The following is a 25,774-nucleotide window of genomic DNA, read 5'->3' as shown; positions in this document are numbered from 1 at the left end:
CTTGGATTTAAGTTTCAATATTTCATTATCATTGCTAAAATAAAAAAAAAAAGCAAAGTACTTTTTGCCTGGCCAAGTCCTGTCCTCAGTGAGAAAGAGGCTTCTAATTAAGGAGCAATAATGACCAATTTTTAACCTAAAAATAAGCCAGATTGTGAAACTTGACTATGGGATTGCAAGTCCCCATCACTGCAAAAATAAAACAAAATAAAAAACATATGAGGAGGGGATGAGGAAAATGGCTCAGTGAAACACAAGCATGGGGTTCTGTTTGAGTCCCTGCATTCAAATAGAACCTGGGTACAACCTCAGCGTTTGTAACTTCAGTGCTATGGGGGAAAGGGGACAGGCAGAGGGACAGGTGAGAGAATTTGCTGGCCTTCCAGTCTAGCAGGCATGTCAGCTTCAAGTTTAATGGGACCCTGTCTATTAAATTTAAGGTAGGAGCACTAGAGGATGGCCTCGACCTCTGGCCTCCATATGTGCTCGTATGGGCCAGCTCACCAGCACACACAAATACAAACACTTCATGCATGCACACACACCTACTCCACACCACACATACATGACACGCGCACACACACTCACACACGGTAGGGAGGCAGGTGCGGTGTCACTGTGTGTCACTATTCCACAGTGGAATAGATGCGTCCAAGTAGGCAGGTGACAATATAAGGGGAAATCGGTTAGAAGTCAATTCCCTTTCTCAAGGAAGCCTGGGCTAGCGTCCCAGAAGACAGTGAGTGACTGCTGTCTCATGTATATAGAAAGGGAGACACCGCTTCTCAGAAACGGGGTTCTCCCAGGAGCTGAACTGGAGTAGGATGGCCACGGAGGTACTTAGGCTGCTAGATACAAGCTGTATGCAACAAACATGAAGTTGACAGGGGTTTCAAAGTTTGGGGGTTGGTGAATGGGAGAGGGTAACCTGAGAAACAGGGTAGAATGGTTAATTTCTTATGGAGACAAAGTGGGTGGAGGACCCCAGTGATAACGGAGAGAGCGTTCATGAGATAGGGGCTCTCTCTGATGAGAGGGACACAGACTCAGTGGCAGCCACCAAGAATCAGGACACCTGCCTGGTCCCAAGGTCGCAGCTGCTTCCGAGGTCCCAGCGGCTGGTTTGAGAAGCTACAGGTCAGGGTTGGGCGTCCAGAGCATCTGCCCCACGCGAGGCGGACGGCGGTCAGCAGTGAATCCGGAGCTGAGACCCGAGATCCGCGCGTGCGCAGAGCGCGGCTGCGGCCCTCGAGGCCGCCGGGAAGTTGTGAGCGCGGAGGCGCGCACGCGGGGCCCCAGCCGCGCGCAGCCGCGGTCTCCCTAGTTGTGTCCCTCAGCCGCGGTCGCCGTAGCTCTCGACGCGGTCGTCCCCGCCGAGCCGCGGGCGCCGCCGCAGGGAGGGAGCGGCGCTGCGGCCGCCGCCGTCCGAGGACGCCCCGTATTCCGGGGCCCGGCACGGTGGCTGCCCGCTCGCCGAGCGCAGCCCGCCTAGGAGGAAGGCGGCGGCTTGCGTCCAGCGGGCCGCCGGAGCCGGGAGGAGACCATGTCCGTGAGGCGCCCTCAGTTCTCCACGACCGAGCGCGTCATCAAAGGTGCCGAGCGCGCCGCGGGGAACGGCCCTCGCCGGGCGACGGCTCGGGGACTCGAGGAGCGGGGATGGAGGCAGCGGCGGGAGGCGCTGCAGGGCGCGGGGAGGACCGGGCTGCTGTCCGCCGGCGTCCCCGGTGACTGCTGGACGGGTACCTAGCGGGAGGTGGATAGAGCGACCGCGCCCGCCATCCACTCCCGAAGCATCCAGGCGGTTTCTCCTGATTCCCCACTTTTTGGTCTTTCATCTGGGGACACCGTCTGGGTTGTGTGAGCAGGGAGTTCTCTTGACTCACCCAAGTCATGCCTTTCCTTAGGCTCAGCTCTTTTTTGACAGCTCCTTACCAAACCCTTTAAAAAATTATTTTTGAGGGGTGTGGTGGGTATACTGTGCACGTTTGGCTCACTTTCTCTACATATCCCAAGTCATTGCTTTTATTAAAAGAAACAAGATGATAGTGACACAGTCTTCTTAAAAGGGCTTACAAGTTTTGGCTATAAGGACTTGGTGAATAATAATCTCCCAGATGTCTCTCATTATATCTGATATTCAGTTATTCTAAGGAAACACGAAAGTGTTTCTAAATCTTCTGAGTTTATGATATAGTTTCTGCCCTTTACCCAAAAGGACCTGTCTAACATAACCACTGATTCACATGCTTCTATTGTCCGACTTCTAAGACCCCTCCATAATAATAGTTGGTTTGAAAGCACTGTTTTCTAAGAAGGTGCTATGCTTAGACCAGTTATTTCTGAGTGAGGTGGTTTTCACCATAGTGGGAAAAAACTAAAAATTATTTCCCCGTTTCATTTTGATATTAGGAGACAGGAAACTAAGATTAGTAATGATAATTTTTTTTTTAAATAAGGGGGAGCCTATTGAGTGCTCAGAGAGAGAAGGATAGTATTGGTGTCATAAATGTTAGTTATCTGCCTTGGCAGACAGTACTTTTGAGACTTATTTCCTCAGAATTTGGAATCATTAGGGATTGAAGTCAATTGTTCATAGAATGGACTTAGTCCTTTAACAGCTAGAGTGCCATGACGGTCTTCGTGGAAGGCTTTATAGCATTTAAGCCATGAGGAAGATCTGAGCCTCTTAATACACAGGAATCACTTCTACAACCTTCCCTGGTGAAGCAAGGTCATGGTGGACATTAACTTCTGAACTGTCCCGGGTAGCACGGGCCCATGCAAACCAACTGCGCAAGGGCAAGGGTGTTGGCGGGTTCCTCCCACGTTAAAATGATTTCTCGCCACTCTACCATTGTAGTGTTTCGTCCTTCTTTTTCTTCCCATATTTTTCTCTTATCAAAATATGCCTATTTCTCAGCTGAAGTAGACAGGGGAACCACTTAAACCTGAATCCCCGAGTCAAGCCAGGATAAATGAGGTCTGCGCGAGGCTTAAGCGGCGCTCTCCTCAGACCGGCAAGAATCTCAGAGTCTAATCTCCTTTTGTACCAGCTTATTTTCACCAGATTGCATCAAGGACATTGTAAAATGACCGTGTCTTACACTTAAAACGGAAGTGAAATGAAAGGCACTTGAAGTACAGGTGTGTTTACAGCTGAGCGGAAAACCATCTATAGAGTCTGTATGATTGGATACCAACTTGTTCTTTAACAGAATTACATATTAACACATGCTGTGTAGGAAAGGACCGAGTGTCGCTCTGTGTGTGAGTGACTGAGCAGAGTTTTATTCTGTGTCCAGCCAGGCAAATTCGTGGTTATTTCCCACTGCAGACTCTGCAGTGGTACACACCCATTTTAAGGCTTGGAGGGCGGGGAGGGGGAGGGGCGCTCTCTCTATAGTCCTGGATACCCTGGAGCTTCAAAGATCAGGCTGAACCCACAGAGCTCCTGCTACCTCTCCCTCCTGAGAGCTGGAATTAAAGGTGCATGCCACCACAGCTCACCTTTTTGTCTTTTTAAATAAGATTTATTTTATGTATTTGAGTATCGTGCCTGCATGTACATATGTGCACCATGTACATGCCTGTAGCTCTCAGAGGCCAAAAGAGGAGTTTGGATCCTCAGGAACTGGAGTTCCAGGCTGTTGTAAGCTGTCACGTGGGTGCTGGCAACAGGGCCTGAGTCCTCTACAACAGAAGCAAGTGCTGCTCGCCAGCCCCAAGCCTAAATCACATTCATAAAAGGATTCCAGATACTTGCAATGTGTGAAGTCATCTCACATATAAAAACTTTAGCATAAGCACTTGACTTCAGCAGTGTTGGATTCTGTGTAACATTTTTCTTGGGTTTCTCAGAGTTTGAAATAGTTTTAAGTCTCTTACCAAAGTGGGGTGTGAGGCCAAGCAAGGTGGTAAATGCCAGCAGTCTCAGGACTGGAGAGGTGGAGGCAGGAGGATCAAGAGTTCAAGTTCCTCTCAGCCCAAACTGAGTTCAAGGCCAGTCTGGCAGCTCACGGTCCTGATTTTTTTTTTTGTTTTGTTTTGTTTTGTTTTGTTTTTTTTGTTTTTGTTTTTGTTTTTTCGAGACAGGGTTTCTCTGTGTAGCCCTGGCTGTCCTGGAACTCACTCTGTAGACCAGGCTGGCCTCGAACTCAGAAATCCGCCTGCCTGCCTCTTCCTCCTGAGTGCTGGGATCAAAGGCGTGCGCCACCATGCCCGGCTTGGTCCTGATTTTTAAAGAGAAAAAGAAAAAGAAAAAAAAAAAAAAAAAAAAGGAAAAGGAAAGCAGAGCAGAGCATGGCAGGCAGGACTGAGCAGGAAAGGCCCACTGTCTTGGGCTCCAAGCCCCGAGCTGATGCTCTCTTGTGATCTGTGTTCATTCACAGCTGCAAAGCTTCACCAGAAGTGATGCCACACCTCTTATTTTTGGTCGTGTTATTTCCTGTTCACTTTAATGCCTGCCTAATTGTTTTGTGTGAGCAAATCTTGGAGAAGAGTGAGTGGGTGGGCGTGATTGCATTTTAAATGTCCTTTGAATGCAGCTTTCTGAAACCAAAGGAGGTAGAAACCCTGCTTTACTCCTGCTTCTGGGCCTTATTTGAGGAGTTGCCTTTGTGTATGTATTAGTGGCTTTGTTGTTGTTATTGTTGTTTGGTTAGTACCTAAAATAAAGGGTTTCATTGTATTTTTATCCTTTGGTTGTGAGCCTTGGCCTTTAAGAGAAGAGCTCTCTCTCCAGCCCAGCTTGCCATTATAATATTGTTTGTTTGTTTGTTTGTTTGTCTGTTTGAAACAGGGTCTCACTGTGTAGACATGGATGGCCTAGAACTCACTATGCCGATCAGGCTGACCTCTGCCTCCCAGGGCTTCAACCAAAGACATTCAACACCACACTTATTACTTTGCTTTTTTATTGACACTTTTTCTGATTAATAATCTCATCTGTAATAACTTTCTTGTCTAGGTCATATAAATGACGTAACAATTGTGGAAATGTAAGAAAATATTCAGAATCATGAGAGCAGTTTTATCATCAATCCCCTGCCCCATCATCTACCCCTGGCTGAGCTCCAAACTGTTGTAGTCCTCCTTAGTGCTGTGATCACAGGCGTGTGCCACCATACCAACTGCACACTGGATCTCCAGCTACGTTGAAAGTGGTTAGTAGAGAACTCATTAGCAGCTGAAAAATGGCAAGGGTAGGAAGCGATGGAATTATAATGAAATTAAACAAACACAAAACAGCCCTCGTCCTAGTCAAGATCCACCTGTTCTGAAATACAGGGGCTATGGGAGTGGAATCCTATCTGAAGGATGGAGAGTGGGCTTCTGTCCACTGTCTGGTGGCTAATTTCTTCTGCAGCGTATTTTATGCTTAAAACCTCTTAGAGTTCCCCTAGTTCATTAAGTGTTGTTAAGTGTCATCTGCAGTGTACCCTAACTGTCCGTTAGTTGCTCTGCTTTGAAAGTTATGTGTCTGAAGCTCTAGAGCAGAGGCTCTGAGCTGGCGTGTTGCTGCTGGTATCCGCAGCAGAGAACTAGGAACTCAAAGAACTGAGTTATGAAGTTCTTTTTGTTTGACCCCTCTGCCCCCAAATTTTCAAGTTTCTTTTCTTATTTGGGGATTTCTTTTTTCTATTCGTGTCTTCCTCTTTTATGTCATGAGAGGTTTTATGTTTTTTTTTTTCTTTTAAGTGTAGTCTGAACCCTGCAAATCATGAAACTTGGAAGGCAGAAAGAAGAATAAAAAACTCTTCATACCTGAACCAGCTGCCTTTAATACTCTCCTGTATTCCCATGTTGTGGGAATTTTGAATTCAAAAGAAAGCAAATCACACACATCAAAGCTTTCATTAGACAGATTTTATATTTTAGCATAAAGGTTGTAGTTTTACCTAAGGGCTCCCATGAAGGATGCAGAGGGCATGGGCACCATTTAAAAGTCTTTTTGCTCCTTCACTGGCACTTTAAGTTTTCAGTAGGGGTAGCACAGTACCAATCTTGAACAACATCCTCATATGTGAATTTTCAGTGTGAAGAAGACTAGAGTATGTGCTTGAGCTTGCCAGCAGGGTTTGGTTTGTGCTTTATTTGCAGGTGTAGTCAACAAACTGAAAACCCTAAGACACCTGAAGTTGTTGCCACTGAGATTTACATCGGAACAGAGCTCAGACTGCTGAAAGGACAGCTACTAAACACTTTTCTTCTTTGAGAGTGGATAGGTGTGCTTTTTCGCCTGTGTTATTGATTGTGGCCAAAGCTTTATATTAGACATTTGATGGCACAGCTTTCTACAAAGCAGTGTATTACTTGTTTGTTTGTTTGTTTTCAGTTCTGGGGATGGAGCTGAGAGTTCTTTGCATACTGGGCAAACACTGGGGCACTGAGCTATGTCCCTAGTCTAATAACCTACGATCACATTTTACTATGAAGTCTTCGAGTTACCAGATGAGTTGAGAGGGAAATGCTAAGGACTCAAAGTGGCAAATAATTAAAGCCCTTCTTAGGCCATACTTGGGAGTAGAGATAGAACACTTTTTCATTAGGGTGACATTTTTGGAAAAAATGAATTTTTAGATGTACATCTGTGAGAGAATTCTCAGCTAATTGTGCCACTTGTAGTCATTTTGGAGTGTTGCTGCTACTTAACGGCCAGATGACTAACGGAGGTGAAAGCATGTCTCAGTCCATTACTGCCTTCATGGTACAACCACTTACAGGAATCTCTTGTTTACTTCCTGTCCTGCCTACCACTTGGCTCAAGGGACCTGCTAACAGTCATTTAGCTCTTCTCCTTTTCACTGGGGAGCCAGTCCTACCAGATGAGGTGAGCTGGACTTTTGGTTTCTGAGTAACCTGCTTCATCCCTCTCATGTCTTCCCTGTCTGTTGACTGACCTCTTGCTTCAACTGTCCATTTTCCGTGCGGCCTCCAGGGTCTGTGACTAATGTAAAGAACTCTTCTACACTCAGAATCTTTCATGAGCACTTCCTGCCTAGAGAATAGGTTCTACATTGGTGAACAGTGGCACCCTGCAAGCTAAACTGATCTAACCTTTCTCTCCACTTCCTCTTCAGCATCACACATCACTATCTCCAACCTACTTAACCACTGCCTGTTGGCCTCTTGGGTTTTCCATTTGTGAAGAATTTGTCCTACACCCTGCCTCATCCATTTATCTTTCAAGACCGAACTTCTGTTATTTTTTTCCCCTCTATTAGACGGCTGTAAAGAATAATGGTTTTATATCATGGGCTTCAAAGTCAGATTTATCTGGATTCGGATTCTTCCTTTTAGTAGGTAGCTGCATGACCATGGACAAACCAGTTCGACAGTTTGCTTGTCTAGAAGAAGGCTTATGAAGACTAACTTATATGGTAATAGGAAAGATTAGTAGACTGTCCAAAGTGCAGTGGCAGGCACACAGTAGGTTCTGTATATGTGTTAGATGCTGCTTGCTTGCTTGCTTGCTTGCTTGCTTTCTTCCCTCCCTCCCTCCCTCCCTCCCTCCCTCCTTCCTTCCTTCCTTCCTTCCTTCCTTCCTTTTCTGAGACAGGGTTTCTCTGTATAGCCCTGGCTATTGTGGAAACTCACTCTGTGGACTAGGCTGGCCTCGAACTCAGAAATCCGCCTGCCTCTGCCTCCTGAGTGCTGGGATTAAAGGCGTGAGCCACCACTGCCCAGCCTAGATGCTGCCACCACCACCACCACCACCACCACCACCACCACCACCACCACCACCACCACCACCATTGCTGCTGTTATTTCCTGTGAACTCCTACTAACAGTTTTACTGCTTTACACATTTAAAGACTGTATTTATTTTCTATGAATCTATAAATGTATGAGCATTTATCTGCATATATGTATGTGCACCATGTGTGGCCAGAAGAGGATGTTGGGTCCCTTGAAATGGAGTCACAGATTTTTGAGCCACTCTATGGGTGCTAGGAATTGAACTCAGGTCTTCTGCAGGCGCAACAAGTGTTCTTAACCACTGAGCTTTCTCTCAGACCCAGTTTTTAAAACATTTGGGCGTGTTTTCCTGCTGGAAGTAGTATACATCATAGTTCAATGGTAGAGTGCTTACCTGGTATTCATAAAACCCCATTCATTCTTCAGTTCTACTCTCCTTACTCCCAAAATATTCCACAATAAATTGTTCTTTTCAAGGGCAATACTTGTGTATCCTAAAGCTGAGTGCGGTGTCTAGCAACTGACTAGGTGCCTAGGGTTTAGGTGCGATTGTAAGAAACTTTATGTTTTGGATAATTGTATAGGAAAGAGCATGTGCTCTCCTCACTGTAACCTCCTTGGCTTTCGTTAGTTAATTTTCCTGTCTGTAGATTTACAATACAAGCTAGAACTGTCCTCAGCATTTATATGGAAAAATGTATGTGAAGTGCATAGCACAGTTCCCTTTGTAGGACCTTAGTGAATGCTAGCACTTATGTAGTAGCTTAAATCATTCGCTGAGGTGTGTAGTTCATTGTAGAGCTTGCTTAGCATATTTGAGGTTCCAACCGAAGGTGTGTGTTAATTGTAAATCTTGATGAAAATTACAGGAAACCTGTTCTTTGTAAACTGGCCCATGAAATAGTTAGAGAAATCTATTGTTTTCCAACCTTAGTCTCCTTAGCTTTGTAAAGATTTAAAGAAATGATGAAATTTCCTTTTGTAGTATACATAGAATTTTGGAAATCTGTCTATTTATAAGCAAATATTGATGGATTCTTACTATGTTGAACAGGTTTAAATACTGCTGAGAATGTACTCACACAGTATAGCACTTGATAGCCTCCCCAAAATGTAACGAACATTAGAGCCATGGAGCTGCCTGTGACTAATGCCCATGAGAAAGTGGATGACTAAATTAGACCACATCTGGTGTGAAAGATTTGCTCCCACACCCTGTAAATTGATAATCTTTTAAACTTTATGATCAGAGGTTAAAGAAATGAGACTTAATTTGTGTTTTTCTATGGCTACCTAGGTTTTGTAGAAGTTTAAAAGTAACATGGGGTGGTTTTAATGGGTGCTGGCATAAGGTGGGTTTAGCTGTACAGAGCTATTATAAAATTATTAGTATTATTTTGTTGTCACTGTTGTTGTTGTGTGTGCAGGTACATGTGTTTGTGGGGTGTATATATAGCTGAGGTTCACATATATGTAGAGGCCAGAGCACAAGCTCAGGTATTCTGAGGCAGAACTACTATCAACCTTCTTGGTAACAAAGTCTCTCTTTGGCATGCCACTTAGCAAGTAGGCTGGACTGGCTTGGTCAGTGAGCACTAGAGAGCTTCCCTAGTCACACACAGAACTTCACATGAATTCTAGTGATCAAACTGAGGCTCTTGTGCTTGCAAAGCAAGCACTTGTTGACTAACCCCACGCTGGTTATTTTGACTATCCTGCATTGCTATGCAAAACATGGTATCACTGTAGAAGTTATTGCTTCTGTGATCTGGAGCTTCCTCAAAAAAGTAAATAGTACTAGCACATGATCCAGAATTCCTCTGCTGATATATATGCAGAGAAACTGAGTCATTCTGACGCAGGGATGTTTGTACTCCTGGGTTCAATGCAGGCTTATTCACAAAGCAAGTTAGAGAGTCAGCATAAGTACCCATAACCATAAAATTTACACACACAGTATGCATTCATCTTTAAAGGGGGGAATCCTGTCATTTCTGACAACATGGATCAATCTGGAGAACAAAATAAGTGAAGGACAACTACCGCAAGGTCTGCCCTCCGTGTGGAATTTAGTACAGTTTGTGATAGAAAGGGGAATCTTTTGACGTGTGTTGCATAACAGGACGACTGAAATAAATTAGCAGTTTTACATTTATGTGTTTATTTGTTAGTGGTGGTAGTAGGGGTGCTCACCGGCCAGGCCATGCTTTTGGAGGTCAGAGGACAACTTGCAGAAATCAGTTCTTTCCTACCTTGTGGATTTCTAGAGTGGAACTCAGGTCAGGCTTGGCAGTTAGAGCCTTTACCTGCTGAGCCATCTTGTCAACTCTTGTCTTTGGCTTTTAGAGACAAGATCGTACTATGTGTCTCAGGCTGGCCTTGAAGTTGATATCCTCCTGCCTTCTCTTAACTCTGCCTCAAGTGCCAGAGGTGTATACAGGCATGCAGTCACGAAGATGGGAGACCACTCCCAGCAATCCCAGTTCTTAGACAGACAGACACCCTCTCTAAACAACTCCATCTACCTAATATCCTGTAACACTCAATGGGACTTTCCCTTTTAAAGATGTTTTATTCTGTAGGCGCCAGTGAAGTCCAGAGAGGGTAGTGAATCCCCTGAAGTTAGAATTGTAGATGTTTGTAAGCCACTCAGTGTCGGTGCTGGGAATGGAGCCTGGGGCCTCAGCAAGAGCAGTATGCATTCTTAACCACGGGTCCACCTCTGTAGCCCCTGCTTTTTATTTTACTTCTTCTTGAGGTGGACTCTCATTAGGTTGCCCAGGCTGGCCTCAAATGCATTATCCTCCTGTCTAAGCCTCCCCGTGTATAAAGTACTCTTAAGCCCTCTAGAAAAAAATTACTGTTACTATTGACTGTTGCTGAGTGAGTGAGTGGCTATATGGGGGTTACTTCATAGCTGTTCTTTGACAGTGAATTCTGTGAGCATCAGAACAGGGGGAATGGTTTCTAAGAGCTCCCATCAGATCACTGAAGTAAATTTCTTATTCCAATAAGTTACGAAAGACTCTACAAAGAACATGTAATCTTCAGTATTTAATCTAACCTCCTTAGCAGTAAATAGCTCACTATTGGAAAGACAGGTGAATAGATTAGGAAACAAACATGCAAATGTAGGGCCGGCTTGCTGACTTCAAATGGAAAGGAAGCAGAGTTGTTTGTGGTGAACAGACATAGCTATTTAAATCAACCCTCCTGTCCCATGAAGGTAAGAACATACAGTAATCTAAAAATTGTTGCCTGCAGGCCAGTAGCTTTTCAGATTTATCTTTATACCTTAGGATTAAAGTGGTCATCTCAGTGTAGCCTTTTCTTATTTATTCAGGTCTAAGTAGATTTTATTTTTATTTTGCTTAAACTACTCACGCTGTTTAGGTGCTGGGTGTTTAGTATAGCAACATGCCAGCCTGAACTTGGTGGCAAAAAGGTTGTGGAATTTCTTTCATCGTGCTTTAGTTTACAAACTTAATTTTAAATTTAATTTTCATTTTGATAATTATATACAAATGTTACAAGAAAATGTATAGAAGCCCCCCACCCCCACCCCCCTAAGTCCCTCTTTGCCATAGTCTCAATTCAACCTTAAATACCACCACAGTCCTATATGTTAAACAACAGGGTGACATTGGCATAAATCCAGAGGTGGCTATTTTTATGATACCCTGCTATTTGTGTGTATGTTTGTGCCTGCATGTGTGTCTCTATGTGTGTGTGTGTCTGTGTCTGTGTGTCTGTCTGTGTGTGTATGCCTTGCTTACTTATGTGATCTTGCCTATAGACCACCACAGTGAAGGTATTTATCAGTGGGTTGGGAGCCTGTCTCAGTGGTAAAGGGCTTGCCTAGCATTTACATATGTAATAATAAAATGCTATTCAACAGTGCCATCAATATAAAACTTCTTGCAATATCTCTCCTTTATAGCAGCACAAATAATGTTCCTCACCAAAAATTCATCTTTATAGTTCTAGCATGAAACATCTGTAAATCTGGTTTTATTAAGCTTTTGCTTCATGAGTTGGAAGTACTGTAAGTAACATAACAGAAACTGACAGGTGGTTAAAAGCTTGGTTTCCTGTGGAGTTAGAAGAAACCTTGAGGGAACACAAGGGTGCCTTGCCCACATTCTAGAGAAGTCTTCAAAGCCCTGGTTAGTCTAAAAATGTAACTTGAAAAAGAATATACAGTGCAGTACCGTTTATGTAAAAAAGATATTGGTGTAAAACTTCAAAATTCACATTACTAACAAAGTATATAAACATAGGAAGGGTGCACTCCTTCAGGTTCCATCTAACCTGTGGGAGGAAGGAAGAGGAGTAGAAGATAGATTAGTGTGGGTTGGGTTTGTTTTCTTCTTCATTGAGATGGGGCTGGAGAGAAAACTCAGTGGTTAAGAGCATGGCTGCTCTTCCAGAGGTCCCAGGTCTGATTCCTAGCACCCACATCAGACAGCTCACAGATGTCTAACTCCAGCTCCAGGGGATCTGGTGCCTCTGAGGGGCTGGACTCATACACTCCCACATACATATGATTAAAATTAAAATTTTGAAATGGGTTTGGAAAATTTGAATATTTTATATTTACACAGTTGGCATATGGCATTTATATTCTTTGCTGTTCCACTTTATGTCAAATTGTATTTTAAAAGTAGTTTATTTTAAATATCCTTAGGAGGGCTGAAAAGATGGCTTACTGGTTCAGATCACTGGCTGCTCTTAAAGAGGACCCAAGTTTGATTCCCAGCACTCACGTAGTGGTTCACAGCCATTCACAGCCCAGCTTCAGGGAACCCAACTCTTTTTTCTGACCATTGTGGGCACCAAGGACACCCATAGTACACATGCATACCTCATACATACAAAATAAATGCATTTTATATACGTGTATGTGTGTGTGTGTCTGGAAATTTTCTTTTCTCCTCTTTAATATATCTATTTTTAATTTTTTTGTTTTGTTTTGGTTTTTTGAGACAGGGTTTCTCCGTGTAGCCCTGGCTGTCCTGGAACAACTTCTGTAGACCATGCTGACCTTGAACTCAGAAATCCACCTGCCTCTTCCTCCCAAGTGCTGGGATTAAAGGCGTGCACCATTGCTACCCGACTTTATTTTAAAATTTTGTTCAAGAGTTAAAGGATTTTTAAAATTTTTATTTATTTTATTATATATAAGTACACTGTAGCTATCTTCAGACACACCAGACAAGGGCATCAGATTTCATTACAGATGGTTGTGAGCCACCATGTGGTTGCTGGGATTTGAACTCATAACCTCTGAAGAGCAGTCAGTGCTCTTAACTGTTGAGCCATCTCTCCAGCCCCAGGATTTTCTTTTACTATAATAAATGACTTTGGAGCTGCCTAAAGCTTAGGGTTCTGTGGCCATCATTAGTTGTCTCCTCTCCTTGTAGACCTACATGCTTCAGTCTGTCTGTCTGAGCACGGCCTGTAGTTTTCTACACGTGTGTATTTCACATTTGTGTTTATAGTTTTTGCTGTTGTTGTTTTGTTTTCAGATAGACTCTTAGGTAGATAGTTGGCTTTATACTTGCTACATATGCCAGCTTGGCTTCAAACTTGAGCTGATCCTCCTGCCCCTGTCTCCTGCCTCTGCTTCCCAAGTGCTGAGATTACAAGCTGTCTGTACGGTTGTACGTGGCCTTTTTATCTTGTTTATGTGAATTATTTTATCTTACTTAACTAGAATGTAAAGAGGCTCCTGTGTTAATCTTATATATGCCGCATGCTACCACACAGTGAGATAGATAGTAGTAGATAAATATTTACTTAACTATAATGTAATTATTTCTTTGGTTAGTATTTTTCCCTTGGCATTTTAGAATTTTTACTTTAAAAACCTTTCTAGCTCATTGTCTACCAAAGATTCCAGAGCTTCACTTTAGACAAACATCACTGTTACTCAGAAGTCTAGTCTGGGTATAGAAACGGATTCATTAGTATGTAGTGTTCATGTTAGTAAATCTCCCAGCCTTTTATCAAGATGGTACTGATGACTGCACTTGAACTGTTAATCTCCTGCCTGCCGTAGGAGATAGAGACTGCGATGTCTAAGCTTCATAAAGAAACGGAGTGTGTGACCTTGCACACCAGTCGTCCTTAGCTCTTCTTAGTAAGGAAGCAGGTGATGGTAGTTGTGGCTAGTGCATTTCCTCGGTGCGTGTTGCATTTTTGTTGGTTTGTTTTGAGACAGAGTCCCACGTAGCCCAGGGTAACCTCTAGCTATGTAGCTGAGGTGGTTGAGCCAATCCTTCCAGTCTTAACCATGCCTGGTTAAGTTTGTTGCTTTTAAATACAATCAAGGAGGTCGGCAGTCTGAGTCTGGAAGTGAGTGACAGAAGAATAAAATGCCCCGTCGTCGCTTCAGGGAAGAGGGCAGTGGGCTTGGGGCCTGTTGCACATAACTGACGTTGACACCATAAAGGTGTCATGTGGTTTAGTATTTTTATCTTGGCTCTTGGTTCTCTTTCAGACTAGAGCTTCAAGTTTCTTACAATATTTTGGTGCAACTCAGGGGTGAAGTGTGTTAAAAATAACTTGATAATAGTTGATATCCTGGACTTTTGTTTCAGTCTCTGAAGAATTGGATGCAAGTCAGGTTTATGATGTCTAACCCTTTCCTCTTAATGCCTTGTGCATGCTTCTTTTAAGAATAGAATTCTTGGAGGTTTATCTAGAACTGTGTCAAATCCCGTTTCTTTTGATAACTGCATCTTGCATCTGTTCTGTCTACATAGTTACTGCTTACCTCAAACTTGCTGATTGATCTCTCTGATTATCTTCATTCCAGCCCACAGCAGAATGCTCTGATTTGTGTATTAGGAAGAAGGGATCTGGGAGATGGCTCAGTGGGCAAAGTGCTTGCTATGCAAGCATGAAGGCCAGAGTTTGAACCTAGCACTCCTGTGGTAGCCAGTGCCTGTACTTCCAGTGCTGAGGAGGTGGAGGCTGGTGGGTCCCGGGCACACATGCACACACCCAAGGAAGCCAGAAGAGGGCGCTGGGTCCTTTGGAGCACTTGTGAACCTCCCTATTTGAGTACTGGGAACCAAACTCTGGTCTTCTGAAAGTGTTCATAACTACTGAATCATCTCTCTATCCCTATCTGTTCATTTTTTTAAAGACACATATATATGTATGTATGTATATACACATACATACATATATATATACACATATATACACACATATATACATACATATACATACACATGTATGTATGCGCGCGCGCGCGCGTGTGTGTGTATGTGTGTGTGTGTGTGTGTAAAAATTAGGCCAGACACAACAGTGGGTAGCAGATAGCTTAAACATCAATAAATTCATCTTTAAAATGTGGTTGTGGAGGCCATACAATAAAGTTAATGCAGATTTCAAATTTTACTTTGGTTAAAATGAGATTATGGAATTGATAGGCTACTGAGAAATTTAACTGAAAATCTGAAAGAAAAGGACAAATAGCCCCTTGGTCAGTGAGATTAATAGTTTGTTTTAGAAAGATAAGATGTACTTTTAAATATTGTCTAGGTTGAAATGCCTTCTTTTAAAAGGTATGCTTAGGGAGAGCACTTGTAATGTGTATGATGGGGTTCCAGATAGCTTTAATATGTGAGTTTATTTTTAGTCATCTATATTTAAAGAACTGTAAAATTAGCCATATGCATGAAAAGTAGGCAAAAGATACCAAAGTCCTCACTGATGATTCATGGATGAGCAGAGTAGACTGGCCGGTAAATACAGCTTACAGCTTGCAGGGACATTATTTCTTTATCAGCAAAGCAATCAGCAGGGAGCCTTTTAATATTTCACAGCAGCAGACTACCTAGGTGATCCTGGCTCTGTAAATTATATTGTTATCAGTATTTATTTGTATAAGAAAATTTGAGTAGCTTGCTACTAAATTAAAATATTTACAGTATAACTGTAAAAACTGTATTTCAGCAACACAGGTAATTATGCTTATTTTATTATGTTACCAGTGGTCATTTTAATTGGTAGGCTTCTAAGAGATTTGTGTATTTTTTTATACTCCTTAATTTTAAAAAATAGTTTTCTATTCTCTATACTGTGAGTGTGTGTGTGTGTGTGTGTGCTTTGCGTGGTGGTAGGATCAAATGCAGAGCCTTGAATATGCTAAGCAAGAGTTCTACCACTGAGCTGTATCCCTAGCCCAATATATAATATCTGTGATTCTAAGAATTCTTTAGGGGCTAAAGAGATGGCTCAATAGTTAAAATCTTTTACTTTTCATGCATGTATACACACACAGTGGTGGTGGTGGTGGTGTTATTTTGAGGCAGCATCTCTTTATATAACCTTGACTATCTTGCCTCTGCCTCTAGTGCAGGGATTAAAGGTGTGTGCTACGACATAGAAGCTTTAGTTTTACTTTTGAAACAGAATCTTTCAATAGCCCTGAGCTCACCAAGCAGGCTATGCAAACAGGATAGTATGCTCTGGAACCCTATCTCTGTCTCTAAGGCACTAGGATTATGTGTGCCTGCCAACCTTTTTTATATGGGTTCTAAGAATTGAACTTGAGACCTTGTGCTTGAAAGGCACTGAACCATCTCACTAGCCCTGTGGTTTGCTTCAGTAAGTTAAAGACCTCAAGCTCACTACCACCTTGAACTGCTTTATAATTTTCTAGTCTTACAGAAATTGTGAATTTTCCTATCTTCTGACATCTGTCAATATTCTTATTCATAGGTAAATTCCAACTGAATTGAATATTAATAGTATTACTGTTCATTGACAAGCTTACAATAGAGTGAAACACAAGTCTAAAGTAATGTAATATTGACTTAATAATGACTATATTATATAATTTTAAAAGGTATTTAGCAAAATTCATATCCCTTTCATCAATTGCTTCCTTAAAATATAAAGCCCACCACTGAAGAACACCAGGAACATGGTATAGTGAAAAATAAACTTTATTTATTTAGCTTATTGTAGAAAGTATTTTCACCCCCTAAAAGCTGTGAGCATGTTGAGAGGAGTCAGAAAGTCTGCAGAAGGTATAAAGGAGCTGAAGTCAGGTTAGTAGTCTGCTCAAGGGTGGCTCAATTCTCATTTGAATGGTTTTGCTGTTATTCTGCACAGGCTCCCTTGAAGTTGTAGATCAGTTTTTGGACTGGGATACTGAGTGTCTGTGGCCCTCAAAAAACAGTGCTTGAGCTTGGGTGACCTGGACTGTACAGTGGTGTTTGCTTTGGTTCAGTTTCTCTGCTTGCAAGTCAGTGGTTTGTGGCTTCTGTTTTCTTTCTCTGTCTCCACCTCTGATCATTCTTTAGTTAAACCAGGGTATTTACCACTTAAGGGAGGTAAACCAACGAGATTTTAATAGGTTGTAAATGCTTATCAAGCCATTTGTGATAGATATGTTGACCTCAAGCACTGGCCTATTTCCTGGATGGTGATTTGTTCTGCCATCTGGTTGACAGAAGCAACACAGTGGCATTGAGGGATCTGGAGATGACACACTGGGTTATCCCAGACAGAATTTGTATTTAGTTTGAAATAATGTTCCATATATGTCATAATCAGTTTGGATCTTCCTTTTTATTTGTTCATCTGCTTGTTTTGTTTAGGGAAAAATATTACGCGTGTGTGCTCATGATGTGTGGGGATGTTTGCATGGTGTGTGTGTGTATATGCATGGGCACACTCGGGTGCATGACGTGTGGGGCATGCATGTGTATGTACATGTGTGCATGCTTTATGTATGCATGCATGGGTGTGGGACATTCATGTGGAAGTCAGAGGACAACTGTGTGAAGGCGGGGCTCTTCCACCTTCAAGTATATTCCTGAGATAGAGCTCTGGTCACCAAGCAGGAACATGAAGCTCCTTTACCTGCTGAGACATCTTACCAGTCCACAATTGTTTGCAATTTGATTTTCATTGTTTACCTTTACAAGTGTCTGAATGATAATTCTAGTATTTAGTGATGGTCAAGGGTAAAGGTCTTTGTAGTACTAACAATAAAGGAGGGGGTGGGAGCCTCTTGACATTCTAGAATCTTGACCCATAGGGAAGAGAACAAGATAGACAAGAGATTTACTTTTTTTGCTTGCTCAGTTATTTTTCTCTCAAACTCTTAAAAAAGAAAAAAAAGGTTAGACTTATTTCACATGTTTCAACAGTCAGAGAGATTCAGAGGAAAGTGGGTATTGTCTGAGAAGGAAGCAGTTATAGGCAGGCACTCATCATGTACTGCTGCTAGGATAATAACAGTTGTCAGATTTTAGGTAGACATTTGCCATCTGGGCCAGCACCAGGAGAGTGTGTAAACAGAGTTGTTAGACATTGCAACGCTCTAGTGTTAAGTTGACTCCAATGCTTACAGTTGCCGTTGACTTAATGTGCTAGAGGGTCTTGTCTTAGACATGAAGCTGAAGGCTTTGCTTTGGGTTTTAATCATCTGTGATGTGTGTTGTGGGTTGCTGTGCTCACTTTGTTTTATGAATCATCGTGCAGACAAGTTGTGGTTTCTCTTTTAATTTTTTGAAAAAAAAATTGATGATTTACATTGTATGTGCTTTGGTGTTTTGCCTGCATATGTATGGGGTGTCAGGTCCCTGGAGCTGAGGTTACAGATAGTTTCGAGGTGCTATGTGAGTTCTGGGAATTGAACCCATTTCCTCTGAAGAGCAGCCAGTGGTCTTAACCTTTGAGCCACCTCTCCAGCCCTTAAAGATGTATTTTATTTTATGAGTATAAGTATTTTGCCTGAATGGATGCACAATACTCAGTGCACCACATGCATGCCTAGTGCAGTGGGTCCCCTGGAGCTAGAGCTACAGACAGTTGTGAGGAGCCATGTGGGTGCTGGGAATTGAACCCAGGTCCCCTAGGGAAGCAGCCAACACTCTTACCCATTGAGTTATCTCTCCAGCCTCTCTCTTTTAATTTTAAAAGACAGCCAGTGTGAGTTTCTTGTGTATTTGTGGGGTAAGGGGTTCATCTCATGGTAGAGCTATACTTCATGCTCAGTGTGACAGAAGAGTGTCTCTGTAGGCTAGCATGCCTGTAACCTTGGATTGTGGAGGCAGAGAAGGAAACCAATGCAATGTTAAAACTAGCTTGGTCTGTGTTCTGAGTTTAGGCCATCCAGGGCTATAATATCAGGAGACTCTACTCAAAAAACAGTCAGAAAAACAAACCACCACCAACCGATCAAACAAAACCAAACCAAAGAATAAGTATTTGTAATTATTGAAAAGCTGGAAAAAGAACATTTTGACTTGAAGGATTAGTCAAGGGCCTGTATTAGTTTTCTCTCCTTTTTCAGATAGGGGTAGACATTACTGGGTATTAAATTTAGGGCTTCACTTATACCCAGCAAGCACTCTACCTCTGACGGCCTTTTCACTTCCAGTAAATGGCCATAGTGCCAGCGAGGCTCCAGCTCTCACAGGTGTACACCACTCTTGGCTACGGGGGAAGCCCCTTTACTTCCCCTTGAACCTGGGAAGCTTGAGATGCTCGAATGGTCTGAGTTGGAAGTGGTGTGGTGTGGCTAAGATGCTTGTCCTTGGAACTCAGTCACATGAAAGGCCACCTACAGGTATTCTCATCAGATGAGACTGCCCTGGGCTGTCTGAGCTGGGGGGGGGGGGGGGAGGCGGGAGGATGGTGGGGGAGCAGTCCTGCTGTGTCTTCTCTGAGCTCATAGTACTGAGTCTATACATGAGAGAACCTATACATAATTATTGTTTTAAGTCACTATGTTCAGGGTGACAAATCAAAGATTGTGGGAAAGAAATATACAAGGAGTTTAGCAGAGGGTGGTCATGCTAGAGCCTCAGCTCTTGGGAAGCTAAAACAGGATTGTCTAGCGTTCAGGGCTGGCCTAGGCTGCATAGAGATGCTGTCTCAAAAGCAACAGCAACCCAAGGATGTTGGTAGCAATATTAACTTATAACAATAAGTAAAAATTTTAAATAGTCTACTTAATAGTAAGAAAATAAGGGGCTGGAGAGATAGCTCAATGGTTAAGAGCACTGACTGTTCTTCCAGAGGTCCTGAGTTCAATTCCCAGGAGCCACATGGTGACTCGCAACTATCTGTCATGGGATCCGATGCACTTTTTTGGTGTGTGTCTGAAGATAGCTACAGTGTACTCATATAAATAATAAATAAATAAATCCTTAAAAAATAAAGAAAATAAATAAACTGATACATTTTTTTCCATAAAGAAAAGATCTGTCTTCAAAAGAAAACAATCAGTTCTGTTATAACCAATGTCAAAATGGTCCCAGTGTACACACATGTAAATAAAGATGATTAAGAACAACAACAACAACAAATTGTAGGCCTGGGGAATATAGCTCATCAACAGAGGCTTCCTAGAGGGAACAAGGCCTTGGATAGAGCCCCAGCATTACCAAAATCCAAAACAGTCAGCAAGTTTAAAAAAAAAAAAAGGAAGGTTCCAGGTGAGCTGATCCATAACTGTAACTGTGTAAATATCAGTACCACAGCGCTTCAGCTGGTCTGTGAGGGAGGACACCCTCATTATGTAACGTTTAAAATCATGGCTTTAGATGGCTTAAAACCTTCCTCTTTAGACCAGTTTGATTTTGAACAACTAGAAGAAGTGTACAGATTGAGCACACAGTATTAAAGCTGCCAGCCCCTCCCTACTGCCTTCAGGGCAGTCTCTGGGCTTCTTATTTTCTCTGTCTCTGTCTCAGGATTTTCTTTTTTAAACTTTAAATGTTGAAACTTAATCCCCAGCCCTCATGCATGCTCTGCCAGCCCTCTTGGATCATGCTATACACTTCATGAATCTTAACTGCTTTTATGATCTTATAGGGACTTAAAAGATTGGTTTTCCTAAGAAGCACCAACTTGTCACTGTAGGCGCACAGTAACTAAAAGCTGAATAAAACATTGGCATCTGTGACTTTATTTTGTCTGTCTCTTCTGTTATGTTAAACTTCAGGTCTGATTCCTGCTCAGCTGTGCACATAGACATATTAATTACTTAAGGAGTGTCCATCTAAAAACTGCTTATATAAAATTTGTTAGCCTTAAATTTGCCTAACCTCTCTGTAAAATACAAGAACGAAGACACGGGAATCTAAGGTACTTTTTTTAAGTTCCAGAATTTTGTAGGCAGATCACACAGTGATGTTACTACTCTGCCAAGGAGGAGCAATTATCCCATGAAGGAAACTAAGGCAGATTCCTTATGCAAAAGTAATCTCTTGATGAGAATTCTATCACCCTCCTCAAGCAGTAAAGACTCTTATGTAGCCAGCAGGACCTTGCAGGATCAACCAAAATAATGGTCAACTCGACCATTCTAGTCAAGGTTAGCTGTTTATCAGTCAGGCAAACACACCAGCTGTGCAACACCATCCCTTCTCCTCATTTCTCTAAGACTCAGAGTTCCTTCCAGAAACTCAAAAGCAGATCTTAGGTTACCAGACATTTCTGTACTTCCTAGTTCAGCCTTGATCTGTCTCTTCAATTGACTTTGGAGACAGGTGGTCAAACCTAGTCTATTGTGAACCTTCAGGTCAGGGATTGTGTCCTAAACTCCTACAAAAACCTTGCACTTCAGCTTTCTATTTAAATATAGATCTTTTACTACATCATCATCATCATTTTCTTATGTTAAAACACATCTCTCACTTCAAAGGAAATAAGAGCCAAATATGAGTGACCATGGTCTTTGCTGTGACCTGACATTTGACAAATAGCAACTGAAGAAGGAATGGTTTGTTTTGGCTCCTAGGTTGAGGCTGTAGTATATCATGGTAGGAAAGCAAGAGTGGCTCCAGCTGCTGTGGCCCTGGGTGCCAGCCCACACGATCCCCTCACTCTTGAACTTTGCTTAGCTGTAAAACCATCACCACGTGGACAGTTGTTCTGGCAACTCAAGATAAAGCTTGGGTCTCTCCTGCAGATATCGTAGCCTCTGTGCCCGTTGTATCTGAACTGGGAAACACTTTCTCTAGGTGGTTGATTTTTGAGTGTGGAACCCCTTCAGCTGCATTCTTTCTTCAACCCCTTCTTTCAAAAGATTTTCTACTTTAATAAACTGGGGCTATTGAGTCCATTTCCTGTTGGCCCAGTACAAATGGAAGGTTGTTCTTTAGTGATGCTAATCTCATACAGTAGAGAAATAGTCAGGGTAATAGCCCCACTTCTCAGTACCAATTTTCATATAGTCAGGGTTTTATAGAAGAAGCAAACCAATAAATGTGCATATTTCTGTTATAAAAGGAGATGTATTAGGTTGACACATGTAACAGGGCCCAGTGGTGGCCATCTGTATGGTGGAGAGCCGAGAACCCACTAGTTGCTCTGTCCATGAAGCTAGATGCTTTACACAGTACCAATCTGGCACTGAGGCCTGGAGCACCCGAGAAGAGGCAGTGCTAGGAAGCTGAAGTAGCAAAAGATGCCCCTGCTGAGAAGTCACGAGGGAGGCCGCAGGTGCACACTACCTTTCCCTTGGACCCCTTTATTCTGGATTTCCTGTTGGAGCGTGCCCACTGACTTTGAGAATAGGTTTTATCCCCTCAGTAAAGCCCCTCTGGAAGCACCTTCACAGACATACTGAAAGGTCTGTCTTTCTGGGTGTTTTTAAAGTCTTCAGATTGCCGAGATGAATAACTCTACACTCCAATAACGTTACAGCATGAAAGAGGTTATGTGGACTTTTTATAGTTGCAGGAGGATCAAGATATGGAGCCAGGCAGTGGTGGCGCACGCCTTTAATCCTAGCACTTGGGAGGCAGAGGCAGGCGGATTTCCTGAGTTCAAGGCCAGCCTGGTCTACAGAGTGAGTTCCAGGACAGCCAGGGCTATCCAGAAAAACCCTGTCTCGAAAAAAAAAAAAAAAAAAAAAAAGGAAGATATTGAGTTAGCAGGTTACAACAAAGTTAATAAGTCTTAGATGCTATATGAATGAGATTCTTAGCTTTGGGGTTGGTGGAATCTAGCAGCCTGCTAAATTAATTCATTTCAAAGGTTTTGCCTCATAGTTGAAAGTTATGAGAGGTCAAGCATTGAAGTGGATATTAATGGCTTCAGGGTCCTATGTTGTCCAGTTTGGCCTTCCACTATCTTTGTGTCTGAGGATGACCTTGAGTGTCTGTTCCAGCTGCCTCTACATTCCAGGTGATGATGGGATTAGAAGTGGGAGCCACCCAGCCTGCTTTATGTGATACTGGGGATCGAACCCAGGGCTTCTTCTATTCAAGGGAAGTACTCTACCAACTGAGCTCCTTCTTCAGCCAGCTGTTTCACTTAGACAGATGTATTTGTTGTGTTCATTTCTTCATCTATTCATTCAGTGGATGTGTGTGGATGTAGTCATGAATGTACAGACAACCACATAACTTGAACTGTGACCATTTTAAAACTAGAATGATCAATTCTGCTACACAGCTTCTTAGACTTTTTCACATTCTAAGACTGTGCAGTTATGATTGCTTATTAGGCTTAGTTTATTTTAAGAAGTATGACTGTGCTTGTTATCGGTACATTTAAATATTTGAAATTGTTTTCTCTTCCTTAGCTGTCCCCTTTCCTCCAACCCGACGGCTAACTTTGAAGGAAGTTTTTGAGAATGGGAAACCTAAAATGGATCTTTTGAAAAACCATTTAGTAAAAGAAGGTCGGGTGGAAGAGGAGGTGGCCTTAAAGATCATCAATGATGGGGCTGCCATCCTGAAGCAGGAGAAGACCATGATAGAGGTGGAGGCTCCGATCACAGGTATGAAACACATGTGAATGAAACGCACACGTGTGGGTGCCAGCCCTTAGGTTTGTGATAGTTTGAGAAATGATTACCAAAGGCCAGCTGAAATGAGTGTGATAAATATTTCTCTAATTTTGAAGCAATCTAGGGATTTTGACTTTTGTTGCTTAAAAAACAACATTAGGGTCTGAAACTTGGTGGATAAGAGCACATCCTGTCTTGCAGAAGACTGGAGTTTGGTTCCAAGTGTCCATATTAGATGGTTCAGAGCCACTGTAACTCCCAGCTGTAGGGAGAATACCACACCTCTGGCCTCTATGGACACTTGTACTCATGTACACACACCCCTCTCCCAGACAGATGCACACATACACACAAAATTAAAAATAAATCTTTTTAAAAAGAAGCATACTCTTAACTGCTTCATATTGATAATAGGGGCATTGAGTTCTGATTGAGTAGCTAAATATACAGAAGAGCAGTGAAAAGGAAAGTGATTAAACTGAAGTCCTGTTGCCCTGATGCTTCTTCCTAACGCACAGTTTCCACCTCATGTCTTTCTCGCCTAGTGTGTGGTGATGTTCATGGACAATTCTTTGACCTGATGAAGTTGTTTGAAGTTGGGGGATCACCTAGTAATACTCGCTACCTCTTCCTGGGTGACTATGTGGACAGAGGCTATTTCAGTATAGAGGTAAAATTAACATGGCTGTACTGCCCCTATTGTATCATATTCTAAAAGATCTGCTCTCCATTCCTTAGTAGAAAAGATTAAGATATGAATGCTGATAGAATTTATCCACTTTATTACATTCAACTAATAGAGATATGCTTTTTTTCTCAAAAAAATCTATCCTTTTAACCTGTAGAAAACCTGTCATATGGGAGGCTATATTAAGCTAATTTTGAAAATAGATATTTGCTAAGGTTTTCTCCTTAAAGATAGCTGTCTGGGATATAGGGACATGCATAGCTTTTCATTCTAAACAGTGTCTGAGCTAAGTACCTTAATTATAATACTGCAGCCAACGCTTAGGTTAACTTCCTGTGGGAACTAGGCACTGCTGGCTGAGCTACTGCAGGAGGGACTCTGGTCCTGTTGCACACGGCTGGCATTAATGTCCACTAGAAGGCAAAAGATGAAGTGAAGCCAATAAAAACTGACAGTTTACCTTTATGTTTTAAGAATTAAATGATGGAACATGAGTAGGATTAAAAACAGGTATGTGCTTTTGTGGGTGAACATAAAATGATTTTAGGGCCCAATACAAAGGCTTGAGGACCATGTAATTATAGCACATCTGCTTCACAAATAAAAGATCCTGTGTGAAGAAGTCTTCATAATTAAGTTTGTAATATGCCCTAGAAAGAACAGGAGGTGACAAATTCTGTCGTGTTTTAGTGCTTTAGGCTATGTGCTCTTCATAGTGTGGGGATTTCACTGTATTGGCTGCTCCTGCTAGAGAAAGGTCTCCTCCTCTTCCTCCTCTTCTTCCTCCTCTTCCTCCTCCTCCTCTTCTTCCTCCTCTTCCTCCTCCTCTTCTTCTTCCTCCTCTTCCTCCTCCTCTTCTTCTTCTTCCTCCTCTTCCTCCTCCTCTTCTTCTTCCTCCTCGTTGTCCTCCTCCTCTTCCCCTTCCTCCTTGTTGTCTTCCTCCTCTTCTTCCTTCTCCTCTTCCTCTTCTTCCTCCTTCTCTTCCTCTTCTTCCTCCTCTTCCTCCTCCTCTTCTTCCTCCTCTTCTTCTTCCTCCTCCTCCTCTTCCCCTTCCTCCTTGTTGTCTTCCTCCTCTTCTTCTTCCTTCTCCTCTTCCTCTTCTTCCTCCTTCTCTTCCTCTTCTTCCTCCTCTTCCTCCTCCTCTTCCTCCTCCTCTTCTTCTTCCTCCTCCTCTTCCTCCTCTTCCCCTTCCTCCTTGTTGTCTTCCTCCTCTTCTTCTTCCTTCTCCTCTTCCTCTTCTTCCTCCTTCTCTTCCTCTTCTTCCTCTTCTTCCTCCTCCTCCTCTTCCTTGTCCTCCTTTTCCTTCTATTGTTTTTAAATGTAACTCAACTGTCTGACTCAGTTTTCAAAGAAGAGTCAGTTCTGAAGACCCCAGAAGAATGAACAACAACGTATGTTTATTTTACTCTTCAGTTAAGTAGCAGTATAGGGAGCTAGGGTGTAAGTCACTGCCAGAGTTCTTGTCTAGCATGCCAAGCCCTGATGTTAATTCCTGGCTCTGAAAAAACATTGTGTGTGTGTGTGTGTGTGTGTGTGTGTGTGTGTGTGTGTAGGGTAGGCATTCTAAATCAGAAAAGTTGAGTTTTATCTGTTACTACCCCAGACTCATTAGT

At 42.6% G+C, this 25,774-nt stretch overlaps 1 protein-coding gene across 11 annotated transcripts in view; it reads left to right on the top strand.

Annotated features, from left to right (window-relative positions):
* The first annotated feature begins 1,236 nt into the window (after positions 1–1,236).
* Positions 1,237–25,774, top strand: part of Ppp3cc (protein phosphatase 3, catalytic subunit, gamma isoform) — a 71,673-nt gene continuing 47,135 nt past the window's right edge. For 3 of the 11 annotated variants that reach the window (XR_003950828.1, XM_006518714.4, XM_017315922.2), the window contains exons 1-3: positions 1,251–1,592; positions 23,267–23,464; positions 24,019–24,143. Coding sequence is in view for 5 of the 11 variants with exons in the window: in XM_006518714.4 (XP_006518777.1) it covers positions 1,544–1,592; positions 23,267–23,464; positions 24,019–24,143 (372 nt within the window). In the remaining 6 variants the exon portion in view is untranslated. Of the gene's footprint in view, positions 1,593–23,266; positions 23,465–24,018; positions 24,144–25,774 lie in introns of all 11 variants that reach the window. The other 8 variants (NM_008915.3, NM_001304991.1, NM_001360229.1 and 5 more) reach the window with 6 other exon arrangements.

The sequence above is a fragment of the Mus musculus genome, chromosome 14 (assembly GCF_000001635.26).
Source record: "Mus musculus strain C57BL/6J chromosome 14, GRCm38.p6 C57BL/6J".
In the NCBI taxonomy this organism is placed as follows: Eukaryota; Metazoa; Chordata; class Mammalia; order Rodentia; family Muridae; genus Mus; species Mus musculus.
This window is presented reverse-complemented; position numbering and strand designations above follow the sequence as displayed.